This window comes from Oncorhynchus nerka, linkage group LG4 (assembly GCF_034236695.1).
Source record: "Oncorhynchus nerka isolate Pitt River linkage group LG4, Oner_Uvic_2.0, whole genome shotgun sequence".
NCBI classification, from domain to species: domain Eukaryota; kingdom Metazoa; phylum Chordata; class Actinopteri; order Salmoniformes; family Salmonidae; genus Oncorhynchus; species Oncorhynchus nerka.
The window spans coordinates 53,082,880-53,110,210 of NC_088399.1; the positions used below are offsets into that span (position 1 = coordinate 53,082,880).

General features: G+C 42.4%; 1 protein-coding gene across 7 annotated transcripts in view; it reads right to left on the bottom strand.

Moving 5' to 3' along the window:
- Positions 1 to 3,138: 3,138 nt before the first annotated feature.
- LOC115127576 (alpha-adducin-like) overlaps positions 3,139 to 27,331 on the bottom strand; it is a 49,630-nt gene continuing 25,437 nt past the window's right edge. For 2 of the 7 annotated variants that reach the window (XM_029657185.2, XM_065017652.1), the window contains 10 exons: positions 26,968 to 27,111; positions 21,001 to 21,099; positions 20,566 to 20,733; positions 19,986 to 20,333; positions 17,322 to 17,417; positions 16,933 to 17,025; positions 10,883 to 11,039; positions 10,176 to 10,556; positions 9,194 to 9,277; positions 3,139 to 5,282 (listed from right to left, as the gene is read on the bottom strand). In XM_029657185.2, the coding sequence (XP_029513045.1) occupies positions 4,954 to 5,282; positions 9,194 to 9,277; positions 10,176 to 10,556; positions 10,883 to 11,039; positions 16,933 to 17,025; positions 17,322 to 17,417; positions 19,986 to 20,333; positions 20,566 to 20,733; positions 21,001 to 21,099; positions 26,968 to 27,111 (1,899 nt within the window). In that variant the 3' untranslated portion in view covers positions 3,139 to 4,953. Of the gene's footprint in view, positions 5,283 to 7,897; positions 7,936 to 9,193; positions 9,278 to 10,175; positions 10,557 to 10,882; positions 11,040 to 16,932; positions 17,026 to 17,321; positions 17,418 to 19,985; positions 20,334 to 20,565; positions 20,734 to 21,000; positions 21,100 to 26,967; positions 27,112 to 27,331 lie in introns of all 7 variants that reach the window. The other 5 variants (XM_029657224.2, XM_029657208.1, XM_029657200.1 and 2 more) reach the window with 5 other exon arrangements.

Consider the following 27,331-nt stretch of genomic DNA (forward strand, 5'->3'; position numbering starts at 1 on the left):
CGAAAATACAACAATGAGTGGTTTGGAAGGAATCAGTGGCTAACTGTAAGCATTGCAAAGCAATCGCCAGCTGCTATTCAGTGGACTGGGTGTGAGGTCCAGGTCTGGGTTTAAGGGTCTCTATTCCGAGTTTAAAAGGATAAACATTCAACATTGGCCATGCTGTCAATCCAGCAAAACTTCTACCCCGTTCAAAACAACTGGAAACTCAGAACTGGGAAATCTCAGATTTCAGTGAGTTCAAGACAACTGGGAACTCTGGAAAAAACCCAGCTCCGACTGGGAAAATACGTTTTGAACGGTCATCCAACCCGGAATTCCAAGTCGGGAACTCAGGCCACTTTCTGAGCTCCAACCTGAAGATCACTGACGTCATGAATCAACCTTGTTTTTTCCAGAGTTCCCAGTTGTCTTGAAGTACCATAAATGTGTCAGAGGAAGGCCCTAAAAATTGTCAAAGATTCCAGCCACCCTAGTCATAGACTGTTCTCTCTACTACCGCACGGCAAGCGGTACCGGAGCGCCAAGTCTAGGTCCAAGAGGCTCCTAAATAGCTTCTACCCCCAAGCCATAAGACTCCTGAACAGCTAATCAAATGGCTACCCAGACTGCTGCTACTCTATGTTATATCTATGCATAGTCACTTTAATAACTCTACCTACATGTACATATTACCTCAATTACCTTGACACCGGTGACCTCGCACATTGAATCTGTACCGGTACCCTCTGTGTATAGCCTTGCTATTGTTATTTACTGCTGCTCTTTAATCATTTGTTATTCTTATCTCTTACTTTTTTAAGGTATTTTCTTAAAACTGCATTGTTGGTTAAGGGCTTGTAAGTAAGCATTTCACTGTTTTATTTGGCGCATGTGACAAATACAGTGGGGCAAAAAAGTATTTAGTCAGCCACCAATTGTGCAAGCTCTCCCACTTAAAAAGATGAGAGGCCTTGTGTGTCAAAGGACACCAGAAACAAAATTGTAGACCTGCACCAAGCTGGGAAGACTGAATCTCCAATAGGTAAGCAGCTTGGTTTGAATAAATCAACTGTGGGAGCAACTATTAGGAAATGGAAGACATACAAGACCACTGATAATCTCCCTCGATCTGGGGCTCCACGCAAGATCTCACCCCGTGGGGTCAAAATGATCACAAGAACGGTGAGCAAAAATCCCAGAACCACACGGGGGGACCTAGTGAATGACCTGCAGAGAGCTGGGACCAAAGTAACAAAGCCTACCATCAGTAACACACTACGCCACCAGGGACTCAAATCCTGCAGTGCCAGACGTGTCCCCCTGCTTAAGCCAGTACATGTCCAGGCCCGTCTGAAGTTTGCTAGAGAGCATTTGCATGATCCAGAAGAAGATTGGGAGAATGTCATATGGTCAGATGAAACCAAAATATAACTTTTTGGTAAAAACTCAACTCGTCGTGTTTGGAGGACAAAGAATGCTGAGTTGCATCCAAAGAACACCATACCTACTGTGAAGCATGGGGGTGGAAACATCATGCTTTGGGGATGTTTTTCTGCAAAGGGACCAGGACGACTGATCCGTGTAAAGGAAAGAATGAATGAGTGAAAACCTCCTTCCATCAGCAAGGGCATTGAAGATGAAACGTGGCTGGGTCTTTCAGCATGACAATGATCCCAAACACACCGCCCGGGCAACGAAGGAGTGGCTTCATAAGAAGCATTTCAAGGTCCTGGAGTGGCCTAGCCAGTCTCCAGATCTCAACCCCATAGAAAATCTTTGGAGGGAGTTGAAAGTCCGTGTTGCCAGCAACAGCCCCAAAACATCACTGCTCTAGAGGAGATCTGCATGGAGGAATGGGCCAAAATACCAGCAACAGTGTGTGAAAACCTTGTGAAGACTTACAGAAAATGTTTGACCTCTGCAATTAATGTATTGTTTAGTGTTGTGGCATTGCTGGCATGCATCAAAAAGTTACAGTTCATATAAGGAAATCAGTCAATTGAAATAAATTCATTAAGCCCTAATCTATGGATTTCACAACTGGGAATACAGATATGCATCCGTTGGTCACAGATACCGTAAAAAATAGGTAGGTGCGTGGATCAGAAAACAAGTCAGTATCTATCAGCGCGACACATCTCCTTCGCATAGAGTTGGTCAGGCTGTTGATTGTGGCCCGTGGAATGTTATCCCATACCTCTTCAATGGTTGTGCGAAGTTGCTGGATATTGGCAGGAACTGGAACAAGCTGTTGTATACGTCGATCCACAGCATCCCAAACATTCTCAACGGGTGACATGTCTGGTGAGTATGCAGGCCATGGAAGAACTGGATACTTTTAGCTTCCAGGAATTGTGTACAGATCCTTGCGACATGGGGCTGTGCGTTATCATGCTGAAACATGAGATGTGGCGGCAGACGAATGGTTCAACAATGGGCCTCAGGATCTCGTCACAGTATCTCTGTGCATTCAAATTGCCATCGACAAAATGCAATCGTGTTCGTTTTCAGTGGCTTATGCCTGCCCATGCCATAACGCCACCCCCACCATGGTGCACACTGTTCACAACGTTGACATCAGAAAACCGCTCACCCACATAACGCCATACACGTGGTCTGCAGTTGTGAGGCCAGATGGACATTCTGCCAAATTCTCTAAAACGACGTTGGAGACGGCTTATGGTAGGCAAATTAACATTCTATTCTCTGCAGTCTCTGCAGACATTCCTGCAGTCAGCATGCCAATTGCACGCTCCCTCCAAACTTGAGACATCTGTGGCATTGTGCAGTTTTGTCACACAACACATTTTAGTGGCCTTTTGTCCCCAGCACAAGGTGCACCTGTGTAATCACCACACTGTTTAATCAGCTTCTTGATATGCCACACCTGTCCGTTGATGGATTATCTTGGCAATTGAGAAATGCTCACTAACAGGTATGTAAACAAATGTGTACAAAATTCAAGAGAAATAAGCTATTTTTGTGCATAGGTTACATTTCTGGGTTATTTTTTCCGCTCATGAAACACTTAACATGTTGCGGTTATATTTATGTTCAGTGTAGTACTAATATCAGCGAGTAATACCATAAGTATTGTTCTGCTGATGAAACGTCAACTCAAGATTTACTAGTATTGGCAAAAATGATCATTTGGAATTGTTTGAAGGAAGGATTTTTATTAATGATTGAACAAAAAGAAACAGTACAGTGAAAAAGAGATGGTAGTCTATAAATGGTAGAATTACACATTTGTGTAATGGGGGAACAGCTTAGCTGCAAGTTTAAAACAATTCTAAGTGACTTAAAGTGAAGAAATGACTAAGGACTTTGCTATTATTGTGCTAATAATACTAACAATAAGTAAAAGGGAGTTACAGTCATAATGTAGAGACAACAAACAATACAAGGCCTTAGTTTAATGTCATGCGGTTCTTCAGGGAACAGGCTAATGTCCTCAGCTTGTATCAATCATGTAATATACCAGGTTGATAGTAGCCTGGTCATAGATCCATTTGTGCCATCTTGCCAACTCCTATGGTCCTTTATACCATTGGTAAAGACAGCACTAACAGAACTGGGACCAGGCTAGGTTTTGATAGTGGTCTAAAACCAAGCTTCACAGGCAAGTGGGATTCATTCATGACATTGGTCCGGTATCAATGCCCCTCTGCCTGACAACTTAAAAAAAAAAAAGCCAAGGTGTAAGATCGCTAGCCTTGTCCCAGATGTTTAATTTCGTCCATTCCTATTACCATTGTTTGGTGTGACAGCACAAATAGATCTGGGACCAGGCTGTAAGATCACACCAACAGATAGATTACATGAACTCCAGTATCTTGAATGCAACTTGAAAGCGAGATGTTTTCTTGAGACAGTTATTTAATTTCAGAGGGGGTTCACAGAGTAGTCCATTGCAGTGTGGTCACTGATCATGCATGCAGTGTTAAAATGGTGCGATGTGGCTTCAAAACAACTGTATTCCAACATTCCCTATATACTTATCGGTAGCCTGAATCCAGCCTGAATTGTTATTTTTGAATTTCAGTTTGGATCCAGGCTGACCTACTGTTTCCTCTAAAAGCAACGGTTAAAAAACAGCAGTCCAGGCTGTGGTGCTTTAGTTCACAGTGCTCTCACAGCAAGTGAAAATGGCTAAATTAAGATTTTTTTTGAATAACAAAATAAATTGACTATAGCTATATCATTAACTATATAAAATACATTTGTATTCTGTCTAGTACTGTATCTGTCCTCTTAGGTCCCGTTTGTTTGTGTCTTTGTGATTGGAGCAGCAGTCCTCCCTCTCACCAGGTGCCACTAAACCCTGGTTGATGGAAGAGGTACGAGAGTGACAGAATGTCAAATTCAGATTAAGAGTTGTTATGCTATTCTTGACATGATTTGAGTTCTCACGGGCCATAGGCCAAGAGAAACCTAACTTGGACCCCATGTTTGAGTGAACAGATTTTACGCTAATGTTAGAAATGTTAGAAATCTGAAATTAGAACCATGCAGTTCATACATTTTGAATCGGTTACCACCAGTTAAATGCCGGAGTAAAAGCTTATTTTCATTTTTTTTTTGGGGGGGGAGGACACACACACACACCTTGATACAATCCCAAAACATTGTAGTGGTTAATCGAGTTTCAGTAACTATTACAAAATAATCATAATTTGAAAATAAAAATGCACTGCTCACTCCAAGTAGTGGGCCTAAATAGACAGCATGCGTAACAAGCCACACTGAACCAGACTTAATGCACAGTCATTCACCAATGAAAGCAACTTCGTAAGTGATTTCGACCCTTTTTATATAAAATTAGCACACACACTAGGAGGTGCCCACAAAGTTGTAATGCCAGACAAACAAATTATAAAAAGCATCAACATCAAATTGTGGGTTGTGGCTCACTCAAGGGGAAGCAAAGGGTTACAAAGCGTGAGAGGGGTGTGCAGGCGGAGGTCTCATCTACGATTCCTTTGCTTTTTGTTCCTTTTCTTCCATCTTCTTTTTGTTTTTCTTGAGGAAGGAGGGAGTGCGGAACGTCTTCTTCTTCTTGGAAGGTGATTTGCTGAGATATTCGTCACCGTCCTGTTCACAGTCTTGGTTGCCGGCGGCGGAAGCGTCAGCAGGCCCCTCTCCCTCAGTGGTGGCGGGAGGGACAGGAGTGGGGTCTTTAGCGGGGAGGGTGGGGGCTGGGGTGGCGGAGGGTTCGTCGTCTTGGCTCAGGTCAGGGAGGGTCTGTCTCAGTGGAGCCTGGTCACTCTCATACTTATAGGTGCGCTCCGACTGGGGCTCTGTGGGGGAGGGAGGGCGGGAGAGCAGGGGAGGGCGGAGAAGATCTAATTAGATGGGAGGAAACGGTTCATTTACAGGGCCTGCAAAGCAGCTGTAATACAGATGAGACCACGTGTCAAGGCAGATATGAGATCAGCTTTTAAAATCTGCTATTCAACTATTTACATTAGCCATTTCCCATTACTCTCACTTGGGCTACAGATGAATCCACAACAGCGATATATCCAATTTTCTCCTGCCATCATTCAGTCTTTATTCTGTCGCCCAGCTAGTCGCGAACACATATCTATATCAACCATGAAAACAGTCTACGTCTGCAGAGCAGAATCGTAGAATCAATAAGACTAGAATCGTAGAATCAGAATCAATAAGACATGCTCCTCAGCTGCGGAATAACACCATCAGCTCAACTGGCCATCACCACCGCCTAGCTAGACATTGAAGACTCGGACCACAAAAGCGTTACATTGAAGACTCAGAGAAGAACGCTGACCATTTCACAAAGCAAAGCTCAACAGCTCTTTTACTTAATGCTTAAAATAACATCCAGGGAAGGGTAAGGCCCTTACAGCTTTTAAACAGTAGATGCGATTTAATAGTTTTTCCCTCAACATCAATCTACACACAATACCCCATAATGACAAAGCAAAAACAGGGTTTTAGAAATGTTTGCAAATCTATAAAAAAACAACAACTATCACATTTACATATTCAGACCCTTTACTCAGTACTTTGTTGAAGCACATTTGGCAGGGACGACAGCCTCAAATCTTCTTGTATAACGCTACAAGCTTGGTACACCTGTATTTGGGGAGTTTCTCCCATTCTTCTCTGCAGATCCTCTCAACCTCTGTCAGGTTGGATGGGCAGCTATTTTCAGGTCTCTCCAGAGATGTTGGATCGAGTTTAAGTACAGGCTCTGGCTGGGCTACTCAAGGACATTCAGAGACTTGTCCCGAAGCCGCTCCTGCGTTGTCTTGGCTGTGTGCTTAGGGTCGTTGTCCTGTTGGAAGGTGAACCTTCGCCCCTTTGGCAAACTCCAAGCGAGCTGTCATGTGCCTTTTACTGAAGAGTGGCTTTCGTCTGGCCACTAACATAAAGGCCTGATTGGTTGAGTGCTGCAGGGATGGCAGAACCTTCCAGAAGGACAACCATCTCCACAGAGGAACTCTGGAGCTTTGTCAGAGTGATCATCGGGGTCTTGGTCACCTCCCTGACTAAGGCCCTTCTCCCCTGATTGCTCAGTCTGGCCGGGTGGCCAGCTCTAGAAAGAGTCTTGGTGGAGCCAAACTTCTTCCATTTAAAGAATGGAGACACAATCCCATCTCTGAGCTCTACGGACTATTCCTTTGACCTCGTGGCCTGGTTTTTGCTCTGGCATGCACTGTCAACTGTGGGACCTTACAAAGACAGGTGTGTGCCTTTCCAAATCCTGTCCAATCGATTGAATTTATCACAGATGGTCTCCAATCAAGTTGTAGAAACATCTCAAAGATGATCAATGGAAACAGGATGCGAGTCAATATATTTGCAAAAATGTCTAAACCTGTTTCGCTTTGTCATTACGGGGTATTGTGTGTAGATTGATGAGGAAAACGAAACAAAATGTGGAAAAAGTCAAAGGGTCTGAATACTTTCTGAATGCACTGTATATCAAATTCATGTGCATATAAACTATACAGTGCAGTGGGATTAAGTACAGTTCATCTTCATGCTTCTGTATAAACTGTGCAGTCAATGTAGCACAAGACAGCCACTGTCCGCTGTTTGTCTGAGTTCCTCACCATGCATACAAGCCACAGACAATATACTGTATTTCTAACTCTTATTAACAGCAGGTACACACAACAGACTGATTATCCATTTAACCCCTGAAGATCCTCTGAATATTGATGAGGGGTAAACATAACACAGCACTAAGATAAACAAATAATTTATATAGGAAGCTGTTTATGTTACTGCTAAGCCAACAGAAAACAAGCCTCACACTTAGCAAAGCGAAAAAAAAATGATGTATTCTACTACAGCCACACTACTAAAATACAGGAGAGCTGTATATACTAGAGGTTGGTCTCATCTGGAACAAAAACATTCAATACATTATAATAGCAATATACATGACCTGTTTCATGTATTTTATTAATGGAAATTCTAATGCAGGTACTTATGATTTCATATAGTTTTAAAATAAGATGTTCCCATGTAAGACTCAAAAAGGTTAAGTTCACAATAGGTCAACTCCGGGAAGGAAGAGATGACCTAAAAAGAGATTTGTTGCTGGGTCTATCTCAGATCTCTCCACTGTCGCTGGCTAGGAACATTGATGTTAACACCACTTCCTATACAGTCTATCTCATTATTTAAGAGATACTGTCATTTCAGACAGGGAGGACCTCTGAAATAGCACCTGGCAACAAAAGGAAATAAGAGGGAAAGAACAGGAAATCAAGGACCAAAGTGAGGAGGAATAGATACTCAACCCCAGGGGGCCACAGAGACACAGAGAGAGAGAGAGAACGAGGAAGAGTCGGATGAGTGAATCCATGCAAAGAACGGTGGGGTTAATAGTTTGAACACAAGCCATGGGTTGGTGGTGAGTTGGAACAATACGTACTTACTATGGCAACAGGTACTCTCTAGCATTTCCATCTCCTGATAGTAACGCAGCCACAAAGAAGAAGCACAGGTAGAAACAAACGTCTATAGGTGCAAGTCAATCACAGCCACCACAGTGTTAAAATTATAACAGAAAAATCCAAATGAAATTAGGAGAAACACCAGGAGAAATTAAATTGAAAAAAATAACAAAAATCCATATTCTTAACAAGACTCCAAAAGATGGAGAATGGAGAAGTGAATGGGTATTGTAAGATATTTAACAAGTGTTAAACCATCTTTGATTAGATTACACCTGTGATTGGTCTAGTAGACAATCCCCTTCTACTTCCCATCCTAAAGAACACACACTTGTTATGGTTTATACTGGGAGATGCTAGAAGAAGCACAGTATTGGCTTCAGAAAATCAGAGGAAGGATAACTATGTCCCTCGCAGGCCTCCATAGATCTCGATGCATTCATTCTTTATTATGGTATAATCCATGGCAAAGAAGTGTCTGGGAAATAATGTACTTTATGGTTTTTACAACCAGTAGTGTCATTATACTGTATTGGGCATTCTCCTGCTGACTTTAAAAGATGTAATCCAACAGTAATAAAGACCAAGAGGGAGAATAAAACAAAATACTTTCTTAAAATGATCAGAATGCACTTCAATCTTAATCTCATGTAAGAAAAATTCACTCCGCTCTAAAAGTCATGGCTATCTTTGGTACATTACCCATTTGTAGCGCTCTGTTGATCTTGAGGAATCATAATCTAAGAGGATATTCCTTGGACAAAAATGTAAACCCTGAATTACACTGAACTTTCCACTACATGAGGGTTATACTACAAATCAGGACCCATAATTTAGCCAGCTAACTTTGATGAACAACCAGAAATAACAATAGATTTTCTGGTTCATTAAGAAAGATGAACATAGATATGTGTTTTTGTTGTTGAGTTATTAATGAGACAGACCATGTTCATTTCAAGTGCATCTGAAATGTTATTTCAGAACATTTAGCCAAGATAGCTGGCTAACTCATTGATCCTACTTTGTAGTATACCCCTCTGATCTTACGGTTTGTTTGTTTCCCATATAACCCAATTAACCCCAATTGACTCAATTAGTCTCAAACCTCTTGGCCTGTTATTACACATTAAACATCACTTTCAAAAGCAACTATAGTTATGTTAGACCACATCAAAGAAAAACAGACAGGAACCCTTGAATTCCTTGTTTTTGACCCTTAACCATGGTGCCTCACACCCAGTAGTAGCCCAGGAGAAGCCCCTAGGCCAACTAACCTTCCTCTGCTCTGACAGGGGTGCTGGGGGGCGTGCAGGTCTGACTCTGACCCTTCACCTCTTCTTCAGGCTCCGGTAACGCATCTAGGGAGGAAATCAAACTTAATTTAAAAGTCCACTTCACAAACGAAAAGACGAAGGTTGTCAACTGGTCAGATTAGAGCAATGCATTCATTCATTGATTTTGATTGAGGATTGTCAGTTACAGGGTTCATTCAAAACAACACACAACAACCCAGAGAAATTAGTGTAATACAGTACTACCCTTACACCACCACATACAGTATATAAAAACAGCACACAGAACATAGGAGAAAAGAACACAGGCATTGATTATTATTATAGGATATTGCACACGACACTGCAGAAGTAATAAAGCCCACAATGGCAACAAGACCCACATAATTCCACCTTCACCCCAGATAAGGAACCTCTTCCATTGGAGACGCCAATCAGATGATTAGTAGTAAAACCTTTACAAACCCCAAAAGGAAAACAGGTCCATGTTAGGAGGAGGAGCAGGAGGATGAGGAAGAGTCTCTTGCCCAGGACTGATTAGAGATCATTCATGTTCATTTGGGGAAGGCTTCCTTGGCCAGCAACAATCAGCAATTGGATTCCATTGGTTAAACAGAGATGATTCAGATCAGATGCTAGGGGGAGGGTTGCAAAATTCTGGAAACTTTCCCTAAATTCCAAGGTTTTCCAGAAATCCTGGTGGGATGTTTCCCAGTTCAAGGATATCCTCCCTGCTGATTCCTGGAATCCTCCAACCTGGATTTATGGAAAACCTGGACATTTTGCAACCTTCATCATGAAGAAGTGGGCATAGGCAGAGGACAGACAAGGTTTGAGGATTGGAGGGGGCTAAAGTAGTGGGTAGGACGGGAACAGGATCAACCCCGGAGAGACAGAAAAGGGACTCCAGTGTCAGAATACAGAACGGAGGGCAGGCCAGAATCACTCTGCAGTCAGTCAGTACCTGGAGCCTCAAGGAGGGTGAGGGCAGCCAGTTCTGTGTTGGTGGTTCTGAGGGCCTTCAGCACAGCACAGTGAAAATCCTTGTGAGGAGACTCTGGGTGGGAATCTCCGCCGTAGGCCCTGGGCCCCGACCCTGTGGACGTCCCAGGGCTCTCCTGACCATCCCCCGACTGTGTCAGGGTGTCTCGGCTGGGGAAAGAGGTGGTGGTGGTAGGGGTGGCCGTGGAGGGGGTCTCTGAAACATCCAGTCCCTTCTCTGGGACACAGCGGGGCTTTGGCTTCAGTGCAGGCTTCTGTGGGGAGGTAGAGGGGGACAGGCCTCCCTCCCCAGGCCCAGGTGAAGGGAGCTGTGTCCTGGCTGTGGAGTACCCTTCACCCTGTACTGGATGAATGATGCAACAACAATTTGGATCTCTGTGATGAGTTGTGGGCTCCAGGAGCTTTGTGAAGAACTACCTCATACCCCACATATTGTGATTCTGTATCTTTCTGCCATTGTCATTTCTTTCTTAAAACTGTATATTGCAAACCAATTCCCCGTCGGGAACTGCTGCTACTGCTCCTACTACTACTGCTCCTACTACTACTGCTGCTACTACTAGAAGTTAATGGAGAAAAGAGGGTTTAATGGTGAATAAACAGTGCAGTTTGTTCTTCTCTGAGTTGGTATAACGTGACCCAAGAGGTGATCTAGGAGACAGGTCTTACCATCGGGTCCTTTCTGTTTGAGTTCCACCTCCTTGCGGTATTCCTCCAGCTCCTGGTCAAACTGCTTGTTGAAGGGGTTGGGGCCTTTCTGGTTGATGACGACTCTGGGCTGGTACTCCTTCTCTATGATGGCCTTAGATGCTGTCACCAGCTCTCCCTAGTGGTTCAGACAGGAAGGGACACATTGTTGCTAAAGAACAGGCCTGTTGTGCGTCACAAAATTAATATTGTCAGAATTTTTTTTAATCAATGCCAACACTGAGAATTTCTAAGTATGTTAATACTAGTATTTGGCAGGTCAAACCTGTTTAGGTGATTTCTGGTATATCATCAAAATAAATCAATTGCACCAAGTTTTTGGACTTTTTTACCTGGTTAAGTACAATAACATTGGAAATTAATGTTGAAAGTTCAAATTTATATTCCTAAAACTTAAGTTGAAAATGATGTGGTCGCTGCTTCCCCCCCTTTTTTTGTGGCCCCTATCTTGACAGCGGACAGAAAAATATACGTTTTGAAGAACATTTTCTGCAGTTCTATGCATTCGGCATTGGGGAAGAGACCATTTTTCAGTTTTATAACAAATGTCATTCAATTCTACTAATTTTGCCATGGGGCAGAGATACATTTTTGCAGTTTTAAAGCCAATTTCCTACAATTCTACACATTTTGCCATGTTAATGATCTGAGTGAGAGTGAGTAACAAAATCAAATGGGGGACCCCTGGATGTCCGGGCCCCTGGGCACGTGCCCAACAAGTTTAGGTATCTGGCTAGACTAATTTACAAAATCAAAAAATTGTTAGCTAACGCTGCTAACTGAGTGACTGTCAAAACAAGAGAAAAACTACTGATGCCCAACCAAATCTCGAACTTGCACTTTGTGTATTCTACTTTAAAATATATTTTTTTGATTTCACCTTAATTTAACCAGGTAGGCTAGTTATGAGGACAAGTTCTCATTTACAACCGCGACCTGGCCAGTCTAGCCAGACACCTGGGTATTTGTTAGTTGTTCAAATATTAAGTCAGAACCATCCAGAGAAGTGATGCTGGTCGTGCGGGCGGGCGCGGGCAGCGAACGGTTGAAAAGCATGCATTTGGTTTTACTAGCGTTTAAGAGCAGTTGGAGGCCATGGAAGGAGTGTTGTATGGCATTGAAGCTCTTTTGGAGATTGGTTAACACAGTGTCAAAGAAGGGCCAGATGTATAGAGAATGGTGTCGTCTGCGTAAAGGTGGATCAGGGAATTACCTGCAGCAAGAGCGACATCATTGATATATACAGAGATAAAGTCGGTCCGAGAATCGTACCCTGTGGTACCAGAATAGACTGCCAGAGGTCCAGACAATAGGCACTCCGATTTGACACGCTGAGCTCTATCTGAGAAGTAGTTGGTGAACCAGGCGAGGCAGTCATTTGAGATGTTGAGTCTGCCGATAAGAATGCGGCGATTGACAGTGTCGAAATCCTTGGCCAGGTCGGTGAAGACAGCTGCACAGTACTGTCTTTTATCAATGGCGGTTAAGATATCATTTAGTACCTTGAGCGTGGCTAAGGTGCACCCGTGACCAGCTCAGAAACTAGATAGCACAGCAGAGAAGGTGGTCAGTGATCTGTTTATTAACTTGGCTTTCGAAGAATTTAGAAAGGCAGGACAGGATGGATATAGGTCTATAACAGTTTGGGTCTAGTGTCCCCCCCTTTGAAGAGGGGATGACCGCAGCAGCTTTCCAATCTTTAGGGATCTCGATACGAAAGAGAGGTTGAACAGACTGGTAATAGGGGTTGCAACAATGGCAGAGGATAATTTTTAGAAAGAATAGTAATCATATACTTGTATACGAGAACCATATAAACTGCACACGCACCAAAAACCCTTTTGAAAAGTGACAATAAAATCACTCGTATCAATTAGGGGGGAATATCAGGTTGCATGCGCTGTTGAAACTAACACAACGACAAAAAACGCATGGAAACTGGAGATATCACTGATTAGAGAACAACCTGCAGTAGACGTCTCATATCGATATCACGTCATTTGCGCGAGAGTGAGAGATCGCACGTCCTGTTCAAACTAACAGCTCAACAACCCCAAAAACACACGGAATCTGGGAATGTGTACATCACTGGTTAGAGGACAATTTGTATTTTTAAGTGTTGCATTTTGATTTTGGAATGTCGGTTGTTGATTTCGGGAGGCTGCCATCGCGGAAAAAGGAACAGACCACTTTTTCTGTTAGTTAACGTAAATGAATCACGACGCAGCATAGGATATCAACAATGACAATGGTTAGCTGCTATTTAAGTGATAGTTTGACTATCAAATCCATGCATTGGTGTGGCCAGCGACCTCAACTCTGCGTTGCAAGTCCTGCTCAACCCAGCCCATGACAAAATCAACAGTACAAAACCAATGATATTGATCTGTTTTAAGCAATACATTTCGTCATTGTGATGACTATAAACGTTTATATTAACATCACCAATCTGAGGTAAAAAGGATGTGTAATTCCACTATATTTTATGGAGTGAAAATGCAAGCTTGTGTAAAGTAGTAATAAACTGCCCACATTAGGGAAATTAGCGCAATATACAATCACTTAAAATAGGTGCAATATGCAGAAATTGGTCCGCCATGTCCTGGTTTCTGAAATATGAGTAGTTAGCCTAATTTCAGTTTGTGACAAAACAAGCAAGTTGAGTGTGTGGAGAATCAGTTTACCAAATCAAATTTTATTTGTCACATACACATGGGTAGCAGATGTTAATGCGAGTGTAACTGCTGTGAAATATATTTTCCATAACCCAAAATGTTTTATTTTCAGCTGGTGTACAAAACCGAAAGTAAGATGCAAAAATTAAATTTAAGAGCGGGATGCATAGAACTAGCGCACATAGAACAAAGACTGCTTTTTAAGCTTGCTTTCAATAAGAATGACAGATCTATAACTCATTTCTATGTGAATTTGATCAGATCGCCCAAAAAGTTACATATTGGCACTTTAATATGGCAAAATAATTCTACATGTAAATTTAAGAGGATATACAGTTGAAGTCGTAAGTTTACATACACTTAGGTTGGAGTCATTAAAACTAGTTTTTCCAACCACTCCACAAATTTCTTGTTAACAAACTATAGTTTTGCAAGTCGGTAAGGACATCTACTTTGTGCACGACAAGTAATTTTTCCAACAATTGTTAACAGACAGATTATTTCACTGTATCACAATTCCAGTGGGTCAGAAGTTTACATACACTAAGTTGACTGTGCCCTTAAACAGCTTGGAAAATTCCAGAAAAATGTCATGGCTTTAGAAACTTCTGATAGACCAATTGCATCTCATATGTATATACTGCACTCAATACCATCTACTGTATCTTGCCTACGCCGCTCTGTACCATCACTCATTCATATATCTTTATGTACATATTCTTTATCCCCTTACACTTGTAGTAGTTTTGGAATTGTTAGCTAGATTACTTGTTGGTTATTACTGCATTGTCGGAACTAGAAACACAAGCATTTCGCTACACTCGCACTAACATCTGCTAACCATGTGTATGTGACAAATAAAATTTGATTTGACATCATTTGAGTCAATTGGAGGTGTACCTGTGAATGTATTTCAAGGCCTACTTTCAAACTCAGTGCCTCTTTGCTTGACATCATGGGAAAATCCAAAGAAATCAGCCAAGACCCCAAAAAATGTGTACAGGTACAAAAGTATCTATATCCATAGTAAAACAAGTCCTATATCGATATAACCTGAAAAGCTGCTCAGCAAGGAAGAAGCCACTGCTCCAAAACCGCCATAAAAAAGCCAGACTATGGTTTGCAACTGCACATGGGGACAAAGATCATACTTTTTGGAGGAATGTCCTCTGGTCTGATGAAACAAAAATAGAACTGTTTGTCCACAATGACCATCGTTATGTTTGGAGGAAAAAGGGGGAGGCTTGCAAGCTGAAGAACACCCTCCCAACCGTGAAGCACGGGGGTGGCAGCATCATGAGGTGGGGGTGCTTAGCTGCAGGAGGGACTGGTGCACTTCACAGAATAGATGGCATCATGAGGATTGAAAATTATGTGGCTATATTGAAGCAACATCTCAAGGCATCAGTCAGGAAGTTAAAGCTTGGTTGCAAATTAGTCTTCCAAATGGACAATGACCCCAAGCGTACTTCCAAAGTGGTGGCAAAATGGCTAAAGGACAACAAAGTCAATGTATTGGAGTGGCCATCACAAAGTCCAGACCTCAATCCTCTAGAAAATTTATGGGCAGAACTGAAAAAGCTTGACCCAAGTTGAACAATTTAAAGGCAATGCTACCAAATACTAATTGAGTGTATGTAAACTTCTGACCGACTGGGAATGTGATGAAAGAAATAAAAGCTTAAATAAATCATTCTCTCTACTATTATTATTCTGACATTTCACATTCTTAAAATAAAGTGGTGATCCTAACTGACCTAAGACAGGGAATTTTTATGAAGATTAAATGTCAGGAATTGTGAAAAACTGAGTTTAAGTTTATTTGGCTGAGGTGTATGTAAACCTCTGACTTCAACTGTACATACATTTCCCACTCACAAACTATTGCAACCATGACATTATCTCACTCATTTAACCAAATCGAGTTTAAAAAAATGCTCTAAAACACAATTTAACGTTTGACGTCACTACTAGTATGGAGCATTTCAAAGCAGTCTGGACAATATAGCCTATTCAATTTGTCTTAAATGTTTGTACCTCACCTTGGAGTCTTATATATGGGGCGATGAAGAACAGGGCCGCATTCACAACATTGTGGAACATTATTTATATATTTATATCTCAATGTTGAATAAATTGGCTCTCTGACATGTGACTTGAAGGAATCACATCAACTCTATTTCTAGCTGCAATGTTCCACAACGGTTGCCTAACATTCTCCAGATATCACACAGAAAAACAGAAGAGAGGTGAGAGGTCATGGAAGGTCAGGAAGTACCTTTCTAAAACTTAGCAGGACTTTGACAGATCGAGGCTGGCAAAAGTGTCCGTACAGTCAGACAGAGGGGCGTCCTGCAATAGTAAACTGAGTGAGGGGGGCAGAACCCAGTCCGAGAACACACATTTGTTACAATACGCATAGTCACACACACACGCAGCTTTTGTTTCAGGGAGGTGAATTGGGCAGTCTCGAGCGTGATCATGATTAAAACAAATGGCTCTGGATCATGCATTGCAACACACCACAGGAGTTTGTGCAAGTCAAACTACAGAGACAAACACCCAATACAATGCATAAGGCTAGATTTAACGCTATCAAATCACGCAAAACCAAAACATTACAACTAACAGTGAAGAAAGGTTAAGAGAAAACCAACAGCTCTTTCTCAATTCAGTCCTTCTAAAGACCTTCAATAGTAAAATCTGATCACATAATGCACATTACATTGGTTAGCAGACAAACACTTCAACATTGGCCTCAGCAGTCCTCCCAAAAATCATTCAAATGAAACTAGCAAAACCTCAATAACAAATTATGAATGGGATCCGCCAGAGGTCAAAGGAAGGCAAACCAACAACATGCAAACTCAACTCTGAAGTCATATGAAAGCAATCTGACAGACCTGAAGGCCACCAGTGCTGAAGGCTAACAACATGTTGGGGTTAGTCATCAAAAGGAGGAAAATCTAACATCAACCAAAGGGGATGGACACAACCCGTCCTGAGACGCAGCAGGAAGTCTACGGAACTTCTGTGATCAAAGAATAACCAAGTTAACTTAAATGTCAGCGGTGGGTGATCAAATCAGACCTGGGTTCAAATACTGGAAATTGGAAATCATTCAAATACTTTTAGCCTTTGCTTTGAGCGCAGGGTTTGCAGTTCTGCAATTATTATATTTGTTCCATTGCTCCAGGCAAACTCAATCAAACCAAGCTTAAGAATTTGAAATGTGGTCCGGCTCAGGGTTAAGCATTTAGGGCAGCACACATATCGCTATTTTTGCAGGGTTTGTCTGGTGGCTGTGAGGTGGGGCAGGGCACAGGAGGGACTCACCTGGACAAAGGAGCGGTCCACCATGCTTCCAGCACACAGCACCTGGGACTCAGGCCCTGCAGTCTTGATGTCCTTAAGGTTCTGCTCTCGGATCTAGAGGGTGGTAGCAGACAGAAAGAGGGGTTGGATACGGAGACACAGACATGCATTGAATAACACAAAGACAGAAATCCTGATTCTCTACCATTCTTACGAAGTGTGCACTACCACTCATGGATTCAATTTTTTTGTTGAAAAATCGCTCCAGCCAACACTTACACCAACCTAATGCTTTAAATCCATGATGAACAGTGTATAAGTGCACACTACAGGAGTAGGGCAGAGAGTTGGGACCCAAATCAACCCATGTTGAAATAATCGACAGAGTCCATGTTAAAATGATATCCTACCTTGTTCCTCATCTCCAGCACCTCCTTGGGGTTTGTGTTGAGCGGGACAAACTGATTGGCTACTGCAGCCTGCCGCATCCCTTCCTCATTCATCCACTGTAATTACCAAAGCAACAATTCAAATAAACTGCCTAAAACGATGCTGCCAAAATAACATGAAAAAACAGCCGCAAAAGATTTAAATATACAGACTACGCAGGCTTTTTCAGGACAATAATAATAGGTCATGCTTTTCAAACTGAAAAAATTGAGAAGGTATGACTAACGTAATTTTTAAAAATAACAAAAACACCTGGAAGCAGTAAACCAATGATGATACATCTTTTGGCAGGATGGCTCTGTATTTCATAGTTCGAGAAAGTACACACTGAACAGTCCTTTTCAGTATTAAGTTACTGGTATTTTTTCAAAAGATGCACTATCATCATCATCATCATTGATACTCTGGCTGTTACTCGTAGACTTCAAAAACTGAGAAAAGTAAAAAAAACACAAAAAAAGAGCAACTGAAGACATCACAAGAAGATGAGACCGTGGAAGGGGAGGGGGTGAGGACGTGGAAGGGTGAGGCGATGATGGCGCTGGCTTACAGTACAGTAGAAGCTATGTACTGTGTCGACCAGCGAGCTAGCAGCAATGTGTTGAGGCGTGAGAGAGTGGGCATCACCAAGTCATTTCCCAGGCTAACATACAGTACAGTAACAGAACAACAGGGATAAAGAGGAAAAACACACCGACAGACGAGACACTCGTCCACCATTCACTGACTGACAGAATAACTCATTGGAAAAAACCGCCAACTTAGTGTTACCCCCAATAATTTAATTTTATACAAGTTAAATGGTCCTTAGTTTACGTTTAGTTAAAAGGGGCTGCCATTATGCAATGGTATTTTGATCTACTACTGAACAACTTTCTTATGACAGCTGTGGAGAAAGAAAAAACCTCTGGAGCTGTCATGAAGGTAATGAACTGGACTGTTCTGGGAGTTCTTGACAGAGGTGTTTAAACAGAAATGATGGGAAAGCTCAGGCCAGGATGGAAAGAAAAAGATTGAGCTTTTCATTTGATTTTTTATAGATGTGATTAAATGAGCAGCCGCTGAATCTACTTTTAGCCTTCATGCAAATATTTATATTTTTTCCACCTTTTTTGATGCACTTACTGGAAAGCATGTTACTATGCATTTTGCCTTGGAGTAGCATAAGCTATGGGTTATTTTCTGTTTAAGAGATGTTTCAGCTGGGCTGTTAAAGCTGTTAGGTGCCAAACCAAAAACTAGATGAGGAAGAGGCAAAGGGCATCTGGGATGTAGTTAGGAAACATGGGATGGACATGTAAACATGATATACTCACTGATTATGTACCGAGTCTCACAACACAACACTTTCTCCTACTTCCCAGAGGAGGTAATTGTTTCAAAAGTCAAAAACGGGTTAAATGTTTTGTTTAAAAATAAAAATGTTACTAAACATATTCGCTCATGCAGGGGAACACAAATTAAATGTCATATTATCAGCCCTGGAGAGTTGGGAGGTGGTTCGGGATTCAAGAATAGAGGGGGCAGAGTCACAAAAAAGCAGGCTATGACTCATGATATTCTGATTCCAAATCCGTACCAAAAGCAGGGCGGCCTTGCGCCTTATTCACTCTTGTCTGTGGATTTAACTGTGATGTAATTGGCTGTCTGGCTGAAGGACCAGCTACAAGAGATAGAGGTAACTACCTCAATTTCAAAGGTCAGACAATGCTCAAAATAAAGAGAGGCATGCTAGCTTTGAAGTGCATCTACAAAAGGGGGACACTGTCTATCTATAATTTAGTGTATGGTTATATTACATTAGCTAGTAATTAGTAATACATTGTCACTCTCTCATCAACTCTCTCATATCAACTGCACAAAAATTGTGTGCAACACCATAGAAAGGTATGAGGGTTTGCTTTAGTAAAATGCATCCTACGTTTTGCTTGAGTCTAATACTGCACTTACTTCCCTGGGTGTACAGTTATAAAAACTACAGACCAGACACACAACACCAGACAGAAAGGAACGAGAATACATCTGTAAAGCAACAGTAGTGGTTGGTTAGCAACATCATCGAGCCACGCCCACTCTGGGCTCATGCAACGCCCCTGTCGCTCCTCCTCCCGGAGAGCACCTACAATGCATCTGACTACTCATGCAACACCGCATGCGCTGGGCTGCTGGGGTGGCACCCTAAAGCCTGAGGGAACAAAGGAAGGAAAGGGGAGGGGTGGGACTAAGATGAGGAATAGAGGGAGGGACCAACCGCTTAAGAGAGTGGTTCGTAGGGAAAACAACTTCTTTAGACAGTAAGTTATAGGAACAAAGAAGTGCATTTAAGGGAATGAAAAGGGGGAACCAGGATATATAAAATCTCTTAAGCAGTTATTAAAAGTCTGGTCTTTGGACTGGCTAGAGAGAGGAAAATAGAGCAAAACTACCACAATGGGAATTAGTTAAATACTGGTCAGAGAGGGTGGTTACATACATCCAAACACTGGAGCGGTCTGGAGAAGTAGCTATATCACAGGGTCTAAATAGATCACAGGATCCATTTCACCCCAACCTTAGAGTGCCAACCAGCTGCCCTGTCATCAACTAGCTGAACTGTAACTATGAACAATAAGGTAGGCACAGACCAAGCAGTTGGTAATACAGCTTGGCACGCAGACACCGGACGAGAGAGACTGCAGCAAGGGTTTGACGTGATCGTGTGTAATGTTCGTCCACACCTTAGTCTTCGACTTGGGGCTGCCACCGTCGGGCCCTTCCTCGTAGGCCTCTTCCGGCCGGTCCGAGTTGGGCCAGCGGGTCTTGTCACGCTGCTGCCTCTGAAAGCTGTGCTTGAGAGGGGAGCGAGCGCCCGAGTCACCGTCCTCGGCATAGGAATAGCCCGTGGCCGAGGGAGCGATCTCTACGTCGCTGCGGAACTTTTTAGCTTTGTCTCGCAGGGCAGGGCACCTGTAGGGGTAGCCTGTCCTGTAACCCTAGAGAAAGAGAGTTTTTTTTTAATGAAAGGGGATAAAGCAAGGCATATCAAATATTGTTGATATTGACAGGTTATCCTGGTAGTCTCATATCTGTTTGTACTGTCTTACCAACTCCTACGGTCAAACAACATTTGGCAATGACCATAGGAGATGGCAAGACAACAAACAGATCTGGGACCAGTCTATGAAAAGGTATCATTACTCTCAAGACTAATAGATTAATTCCTACCAGGTTATCCAGCATCCTCATGTAAGCCTCAAACTCCTGCTCCCCGACCAGCCATTTCGGGTGTGTGGAGCCCTCGACATGCTCAGAGCACCGTGGCCGGGATTTGTACTTAGCAGGGTCCAGCATCACCAGGTTACCAGGTCCTCCAGCACTGGCTAGGGTGCGCACCTGGACACACACACACAAACACATAGTCCCACACAAAGTAATTCAGTCACAGACACAATCATGTCACATGCAGAAGGAAGTATTGTGTTTGGTATATGTTGTGCTTTGATTTCAAATGCTCAAAGAGTTGGCATCTTGCCTGAGAGTAACAGTATAACCTCTTTATAATAATACAATATGATGTATCATTGATCAAGACCGGCCGCAGAGAAGAGGCCCTGGAGCAGATTCTCACAGAAATCAAGTTTGGTCTGAAAACTGTCCTACCTGGATCTCACATGCAGTGACCAGGTTGTGGATATAGTAGAAGGCTTCCTCCACAGTCTCCCCAACAGACACCAGACCATGGTTTCTCAGGATCAGAACCTAGAGGACAAATAACATCCAAACAACTCAGTGTACCCACACACACTGTCTCACCACAGACATGTCGGGCCAGTTTCCACAGACAGATTAAGCCATGTTGTGACTGCCCTGAATTTGTCTGAACCATCCCAGTGCTTCTCCTGCCGATGGGGTGCTTCCGCTTTAATTCCCTATTAAATAGCCAGCATCAGCTGTGCAAAAGTGGGTTGTGATATTGGGCGAGAGAGGAAGTGTTCAACACTCAGCTTGGAAAGTCGTTCATACCCCGGTTGTTTTGTTGTATTTAAAAGTTTGTACTGTAGCTGTGTCTCAAGATAAACCAGTTTCGGATCTCCTTATGTCCATTGTTGGACTACCGATCTACGTTGGTCTCGGCTGTTCTCCTTGACCTTCCTCCGCTGGAGATCTGTTGGGCGGATTGGATTGTCTGACTGACCACCACTTCTTTGCATTTGTTTTGGGGTGATTTATACCGTGTTGGTTTATGTATTCAGTTGTAGTTGAAGACTGCTGAGATTTGATACTCTTTATTATGTGTGAAACTGGAGGTTATTGCAATCTGATTGTATGAAGGAGATGGGTTTCACGCATAATTTTATGGAAAGACAATTGTGTGACTGAGGTCACTCGGGTGCACTGCACTCCTTTACCTGGGCTGGGCTTTTTTTATTTATGACCGAGGTAATGGACATTTACCAGTGAACCAAGGTTGTTATTGTTTTGTGACTTAAATTGACTTTGATCATTTACTTTGGTAAAACAACCAACGCAAAAGGAACAGTTGTTTTGAAGTTATTTCCAATGTTTTAAGGGTTTATGAAAAGTATATTTCCATACTGACTTTTAAATGAGTCCTTTGTATTGGTGTAGACTTAACTCATTCCCTCACAAACAAAAAGGAGAAATCAATATTTTCCTCTGGTAGGCGCAACCTACCTGGCATCCCTAACAAACCACCACAAGACAAAACCATTACATAAAAAAATGGCACCCCTAAACATTTAGAAATAACCAAAGCAAATCTTGTGTGTGGATTGTTAAGGAATTAAAACAATGGATTCAACCCAATAAAATGTGCTCATTCATATCATACCTGTCAATGGGAATTACACAGGGTCATTCTGACAATGCAAATAATAATGTGAATACTGATGATGTGAATGGAGATAATGGAGTTGATTTGGGCCAGAGCCCTCGGAATCTGCATGCTCGGTCTGGACCACAGGCGGTCTAACCAGTTACTCTCTTATTGACATGTGGAAGTTCTGCGCTAGCCCTCCCTCTGAAACTCAACCTTTCTCCATCGTCTGGTTTATCTCCAGAGGTTGTAGTCTTACAACTTCAAGGTGACATCCTTGATTTTCATCAGACTCAACATCTCCAAACTCTAATCCCCCATAAATTCAAATGTCTGAGTGAAGAGCAACAGAGCGCAATGGAATATATTTTCCGGATGATTTAAATATTGACTAGCTATCATCAAGCTGGCCACTAAAAAACAAAAAACTGTCAGTCAATCGACCAGGTTGCATAGGAATTAAATCATCAACATGAATTGATCACATCTTTACTAGTGCTGCAGAAATTTGCTTTAAAGCAGTATCAAAATCCATAGGATGGAGTGATCACAATATAATAGCCATATCTAGGAAAACCAAAGTTCCAAAGGCTGGGCTTAATATAGTGTATCTGTGGTCATACAATAAGTATGAGTGATTCATATGTTGTTGATAATGTAAATAATATTTACTGGTCTGTGGTGTGTAATGAGGAGCAACCAGATGCTGCAATTGACACATTTCTGAAATGTCTTATTCCAGTTACTAATAAGCACGCACCCATTAAGAAAATTACTGTAAAAACTGTTAAATCCCCTTGGATTGATGAGGAATTGAACAATTATATGGTTGAGAGGGTTGAGGCAAAAGGTATGGCAAATAAATCTGGCAGCCCAACTGATTGACTGTACTGCAAATTAATAAATCATGACTAAAATAAATAAAAAATAAACCATACTATGAAACAAAATTCTATAAAGAATGATAGTAAAAAGCTTTGGGACACCTTAACTGAAATTTTGGGAGAAAAAGACAACTCGGCTCATTTAATCAGATGGCTCATTCATCAAAGGCAACTGATAATGCCAACTACTTAATGACTTGTTCCATTGGCGAGATAAGCAAACTTAGGGACGACATGCCAGCAACAAACGCTGACACTACACATCCAAGTATATTGGACCAAATTATGAGAGACAAGAATTGTACTTTTGAATTCCGTAAAGTCAGTGTGGAGGTGGTGAAAAAAATGATTGTCGCCTATCAACAATGACAAGCCACCAGGGTCTGACAATCTGGATGGAAAAATACTGTTTTTCCACATCTTCAATTTAAGCCAACTAGAAAGTGTGTGATCTCAGGCCTGTAGGAAAGCTAGTCATTCCCCTACCCAAGAATAGTAAAGTCCCCTTTACTGGCTCAAATAGCCAACCAATCAGCCCGTTACCAACCCTGTTTGACCAGATTCACAGTAAACAAATAAACAACAGAATATCAGCATACTTATAGGCAAGGACCCTCAACAAGCACAGCACTTACACAAATGACTCAAAATTTTTGGGTAGCCTTCCACAAGCTTCCCACAATAAGTTGATAGAGCTGGTGTAACCGAGTCAGGTTTGTAGGCCTCCTTGCTTGCACACGCTTTTTCAGTTCTGCCCACAACTTTTCTATGGGATTGAGGTCAGGGCTTTGTGATGGCCACTCCAATAGCTTGACTTTGTTGTCCTTAAGCCATTTTGCCACAACTTTGGAAGTATTCTTGGGGTCATTGTCCATTTGAAAGACCCATTTGCAACCAAGCTTTAACTTCCTGACTGATGTCTTGAGATGTTGCTTCAATATATCCACATAATTTTCCTGCCTCATGATGCCATCTATTTTGTGAAGAACAGCAGTCCCTCCTGCAGCAAAGCACCCCCACAACATGATGCTGCCACCCCCATGCTTCACGGTTGGGATGGTGTTCTTCGGCTTGCAAGACGCCTCCTTTTTCCTCCAAACAAAACGATGGTCATTATGGCCAAACAGTTCTATTTTTGTTTCATCAGACCAGAGGACATTTCTCCAAAAAGTACAATCTTTGTTCCCATATGCAGTTGCAAACCATAGTCTGGCTTTTTTATGGCGGTTTTGGAGCAGTGGCTTCTTCCTTGCTGAGCGGCCTTTCAGGTTGTCGATATAGGACTCGCTTTACTGTGGATATAGATACTTCTGTACCGGTTTCCTCCAGCATCTTCACAAGGTCCTTTGCTGTTGTTCTGGGATTGTTTTGCACTTTTCACACCAAAGTATGTTCATCTCTAGGAGACAGAACGCGTCTCCTTCCTGAAAGGTATGACGGCTGCATGGTCCAATGGTGTTTATACTTGCGTACTGTTTGTCCAGATGAACGTGGTACCTTCAGACTAGAGGTCGACCTATTATGATTTTTCAACGCCGATACCGATAATTGGAGGACCAAAAAAGCCGTTAGCGATTAAATCAGCCAATTTTTATTTATTTATTTATTTGTAATAATGACAATTACAACAATACTGAATGAACACTTATTTTAACTTAATATAATACATCAATAAAAATCTATTTAGCCTTAAATAAATAATGAAACATGTTCAATTTGGTTTAAATAATGCAAAAACAAAGTGTTTTTTTCCCCCGAAATGACAAGGACTATATAGGATGGTGTAGCAAATGTGTCCTCTGAACTACTGAGAGCTGAAAGAGGACATGTCTCACGCCTTACGGCCAGTTTCCCTTCTGCTGAGGAATTGGAGGAGATTGATGGCTACAAGGTGCTGGATATCGTTGAAGAGGAAAGTGATTAAACTTTCTCAGACGAAGAAGTCTCATGCCTTAACTTCTTGGCGCACCCATCCCGTTAACGGGATCATTTTTGTCAACATCTGCTGAATTGCAGAGCGCCAAATTCAAATTCCTAAAAATATTTAATTTTCATGAAATCACAAGTGCAATATAGCAAAACACAGCTTAGCTTGTTGTTAATCCACCTGGCGTGTCAGATTTCAAAAAAGATTTACAGCAAAAGCTATCCAAGCGTTTGTTAAGACATCTCTCTCAGCAGACAAAACATTACAAACAACTAGCAGCAAAGTAGATTGGTCACGAAAGTTAGAAAAGCAATCAAATGAATCGCTTTGATGATCTTCGGATGTTTGCAGTCACGAGACTCCCAGTTACACAATAAATGTTCCTTTTGTTTGATAAAGATAATTTTTATATCCAAAAACCTCCATTTGGTTGGCGTGTTATGTTCAGAAATCCACAGGCTCGAGCGGTCACGACATCGCAGACGAAAATGGCAAATGCAAAATAAGTCATTTCCAATGTTTTAAGGATTTATGAAAAGTGTATTTCCATACTGACTTTTACATGAGTCCTTTGTACTGGTGTCGACTTGACATACCAGACTCATTCCCTCACAAACAAAATGGAGAAATCAATATTTTCTCTGGTAGGCACAACCTACCTGGCACCCCTAACAAACAATAACCTCAAGGTAAAAACCATTACACTGTGCGCACGCACTCTTGCAAACAACATCTCCACCCCGCTGATCCTCAACACTGGGCCCCACAAGTGTGTGTTCTGAGCCCTCTCCTGTACTCCCTGTTCACCCACGACTGCGTGGCCATGCACGCCTCCAACTCAATCATCAAGTTTGCGGACGACACTACAGTAACAACAACGACGAGACTGCCTACAGGGAGGAGGTGAGGGCCCTCGGAGTGTGGTGTCAGGAAAATAACCTCACACTCAACGTCAACAAAACAAAGGAGATGATTGTGGACTTCAGTAAACAGCAGAGGGAGCACCCCCCTATCCACAGATGGGACAGTAGTGGAGAGGGTACTAAGTTTTAAGCTCCTTGGCGTACACATCACGGATAAACTGAATTGGTCCACCCACACAGACAGCGTTGTGAAGAAGGCGCAGCAGCGCCTCTTCAACCTCAGGAGGCTGAAGAAATTTGGCTTGTCACCAAAAGCACTCACAAACTTCTACAGATACACGATCAAGAGCATCCTGTCGGGTATCACCACCTGGTACGGCAACTGCTCTGCCCACAACTATAAGGCTCTCCAGAGGGTAGTGAGGTGTGCACAACGCATCACCGGGGGCAAACTACCTGCCCTCCAGGACACCTACACCATCCGATGTCACAGGAAGGCCATAAAGATCATCAAGGACAACAACGTGATAGTGATAGCCTGTTCACCCCGCTATCATCCAGAAGGCGAGGTCATTACAGGTGCATCAAAGCAGGGACCGAGAGACTGAAAAACAGCTTCTATCTCAAGGCCATCAGACTGTTAAACAGCCGCCACTAACATTGAGTGGCTGCTGCCAACATACTGACTCAACTCCAGCCACTTTAATAATGGAAATTGATGTAAAAATGTATCACTAGCCACTTTAAACTATGCCACTTTATGTTTATAGACCCTCCATTACTCATCTCATATGTATATACTGTACTCTATACCATCTACTGCATCTTGCCTATGCTGTTCTGTGCCATCACTCATTCATGTATCTTTATGTACATATTCTTTATCCCTTTACACACTTGTGTGTGTGTGTGTATAAGGTAGTAGTTGTGGAATTGTTAGGTTAGATTACTCGTTGGTTATTACTGCATTGTCGGAACTAGAAGCACAAGCATTTCGCTACACTCGCATTAACATCTGCTAACCATGTGTATGTTACAAATACAATTTGATTTGAAAATGTATTCGCAAACCCTCCCTAGCCTGGCCCCCATACTTTTGAACCCTTCTTCTGGTACCTTGCTGGTTGGCCCCAGGTTCTTCTGTATGAGGACGTTCTCCTCTTTGTCTATGATGATGCCGTGGTAGTCATGGTAAGCCACCTCCCCCAGGGTCAGGGCCTCTGGAGAGATGGGTAACAGGCCACACTTCATGGCCGACACCTGAAATACAACACAAGTTATTTACCAATAGGGACAGGGCCTCTGGAGAGACGGGCAGCAGATATCATTTCATGGCCGACACCTGAAACACAACACACAGAGACTGTAATTACACCACAACAGCTGACTTGGTAGCAGCAGTATTTCACAATTTTTCACATTCGTTCTAGCTCGCTTGATGTACCGGGTGGGCAGAATTTTCACCAATGGAATGATGAGC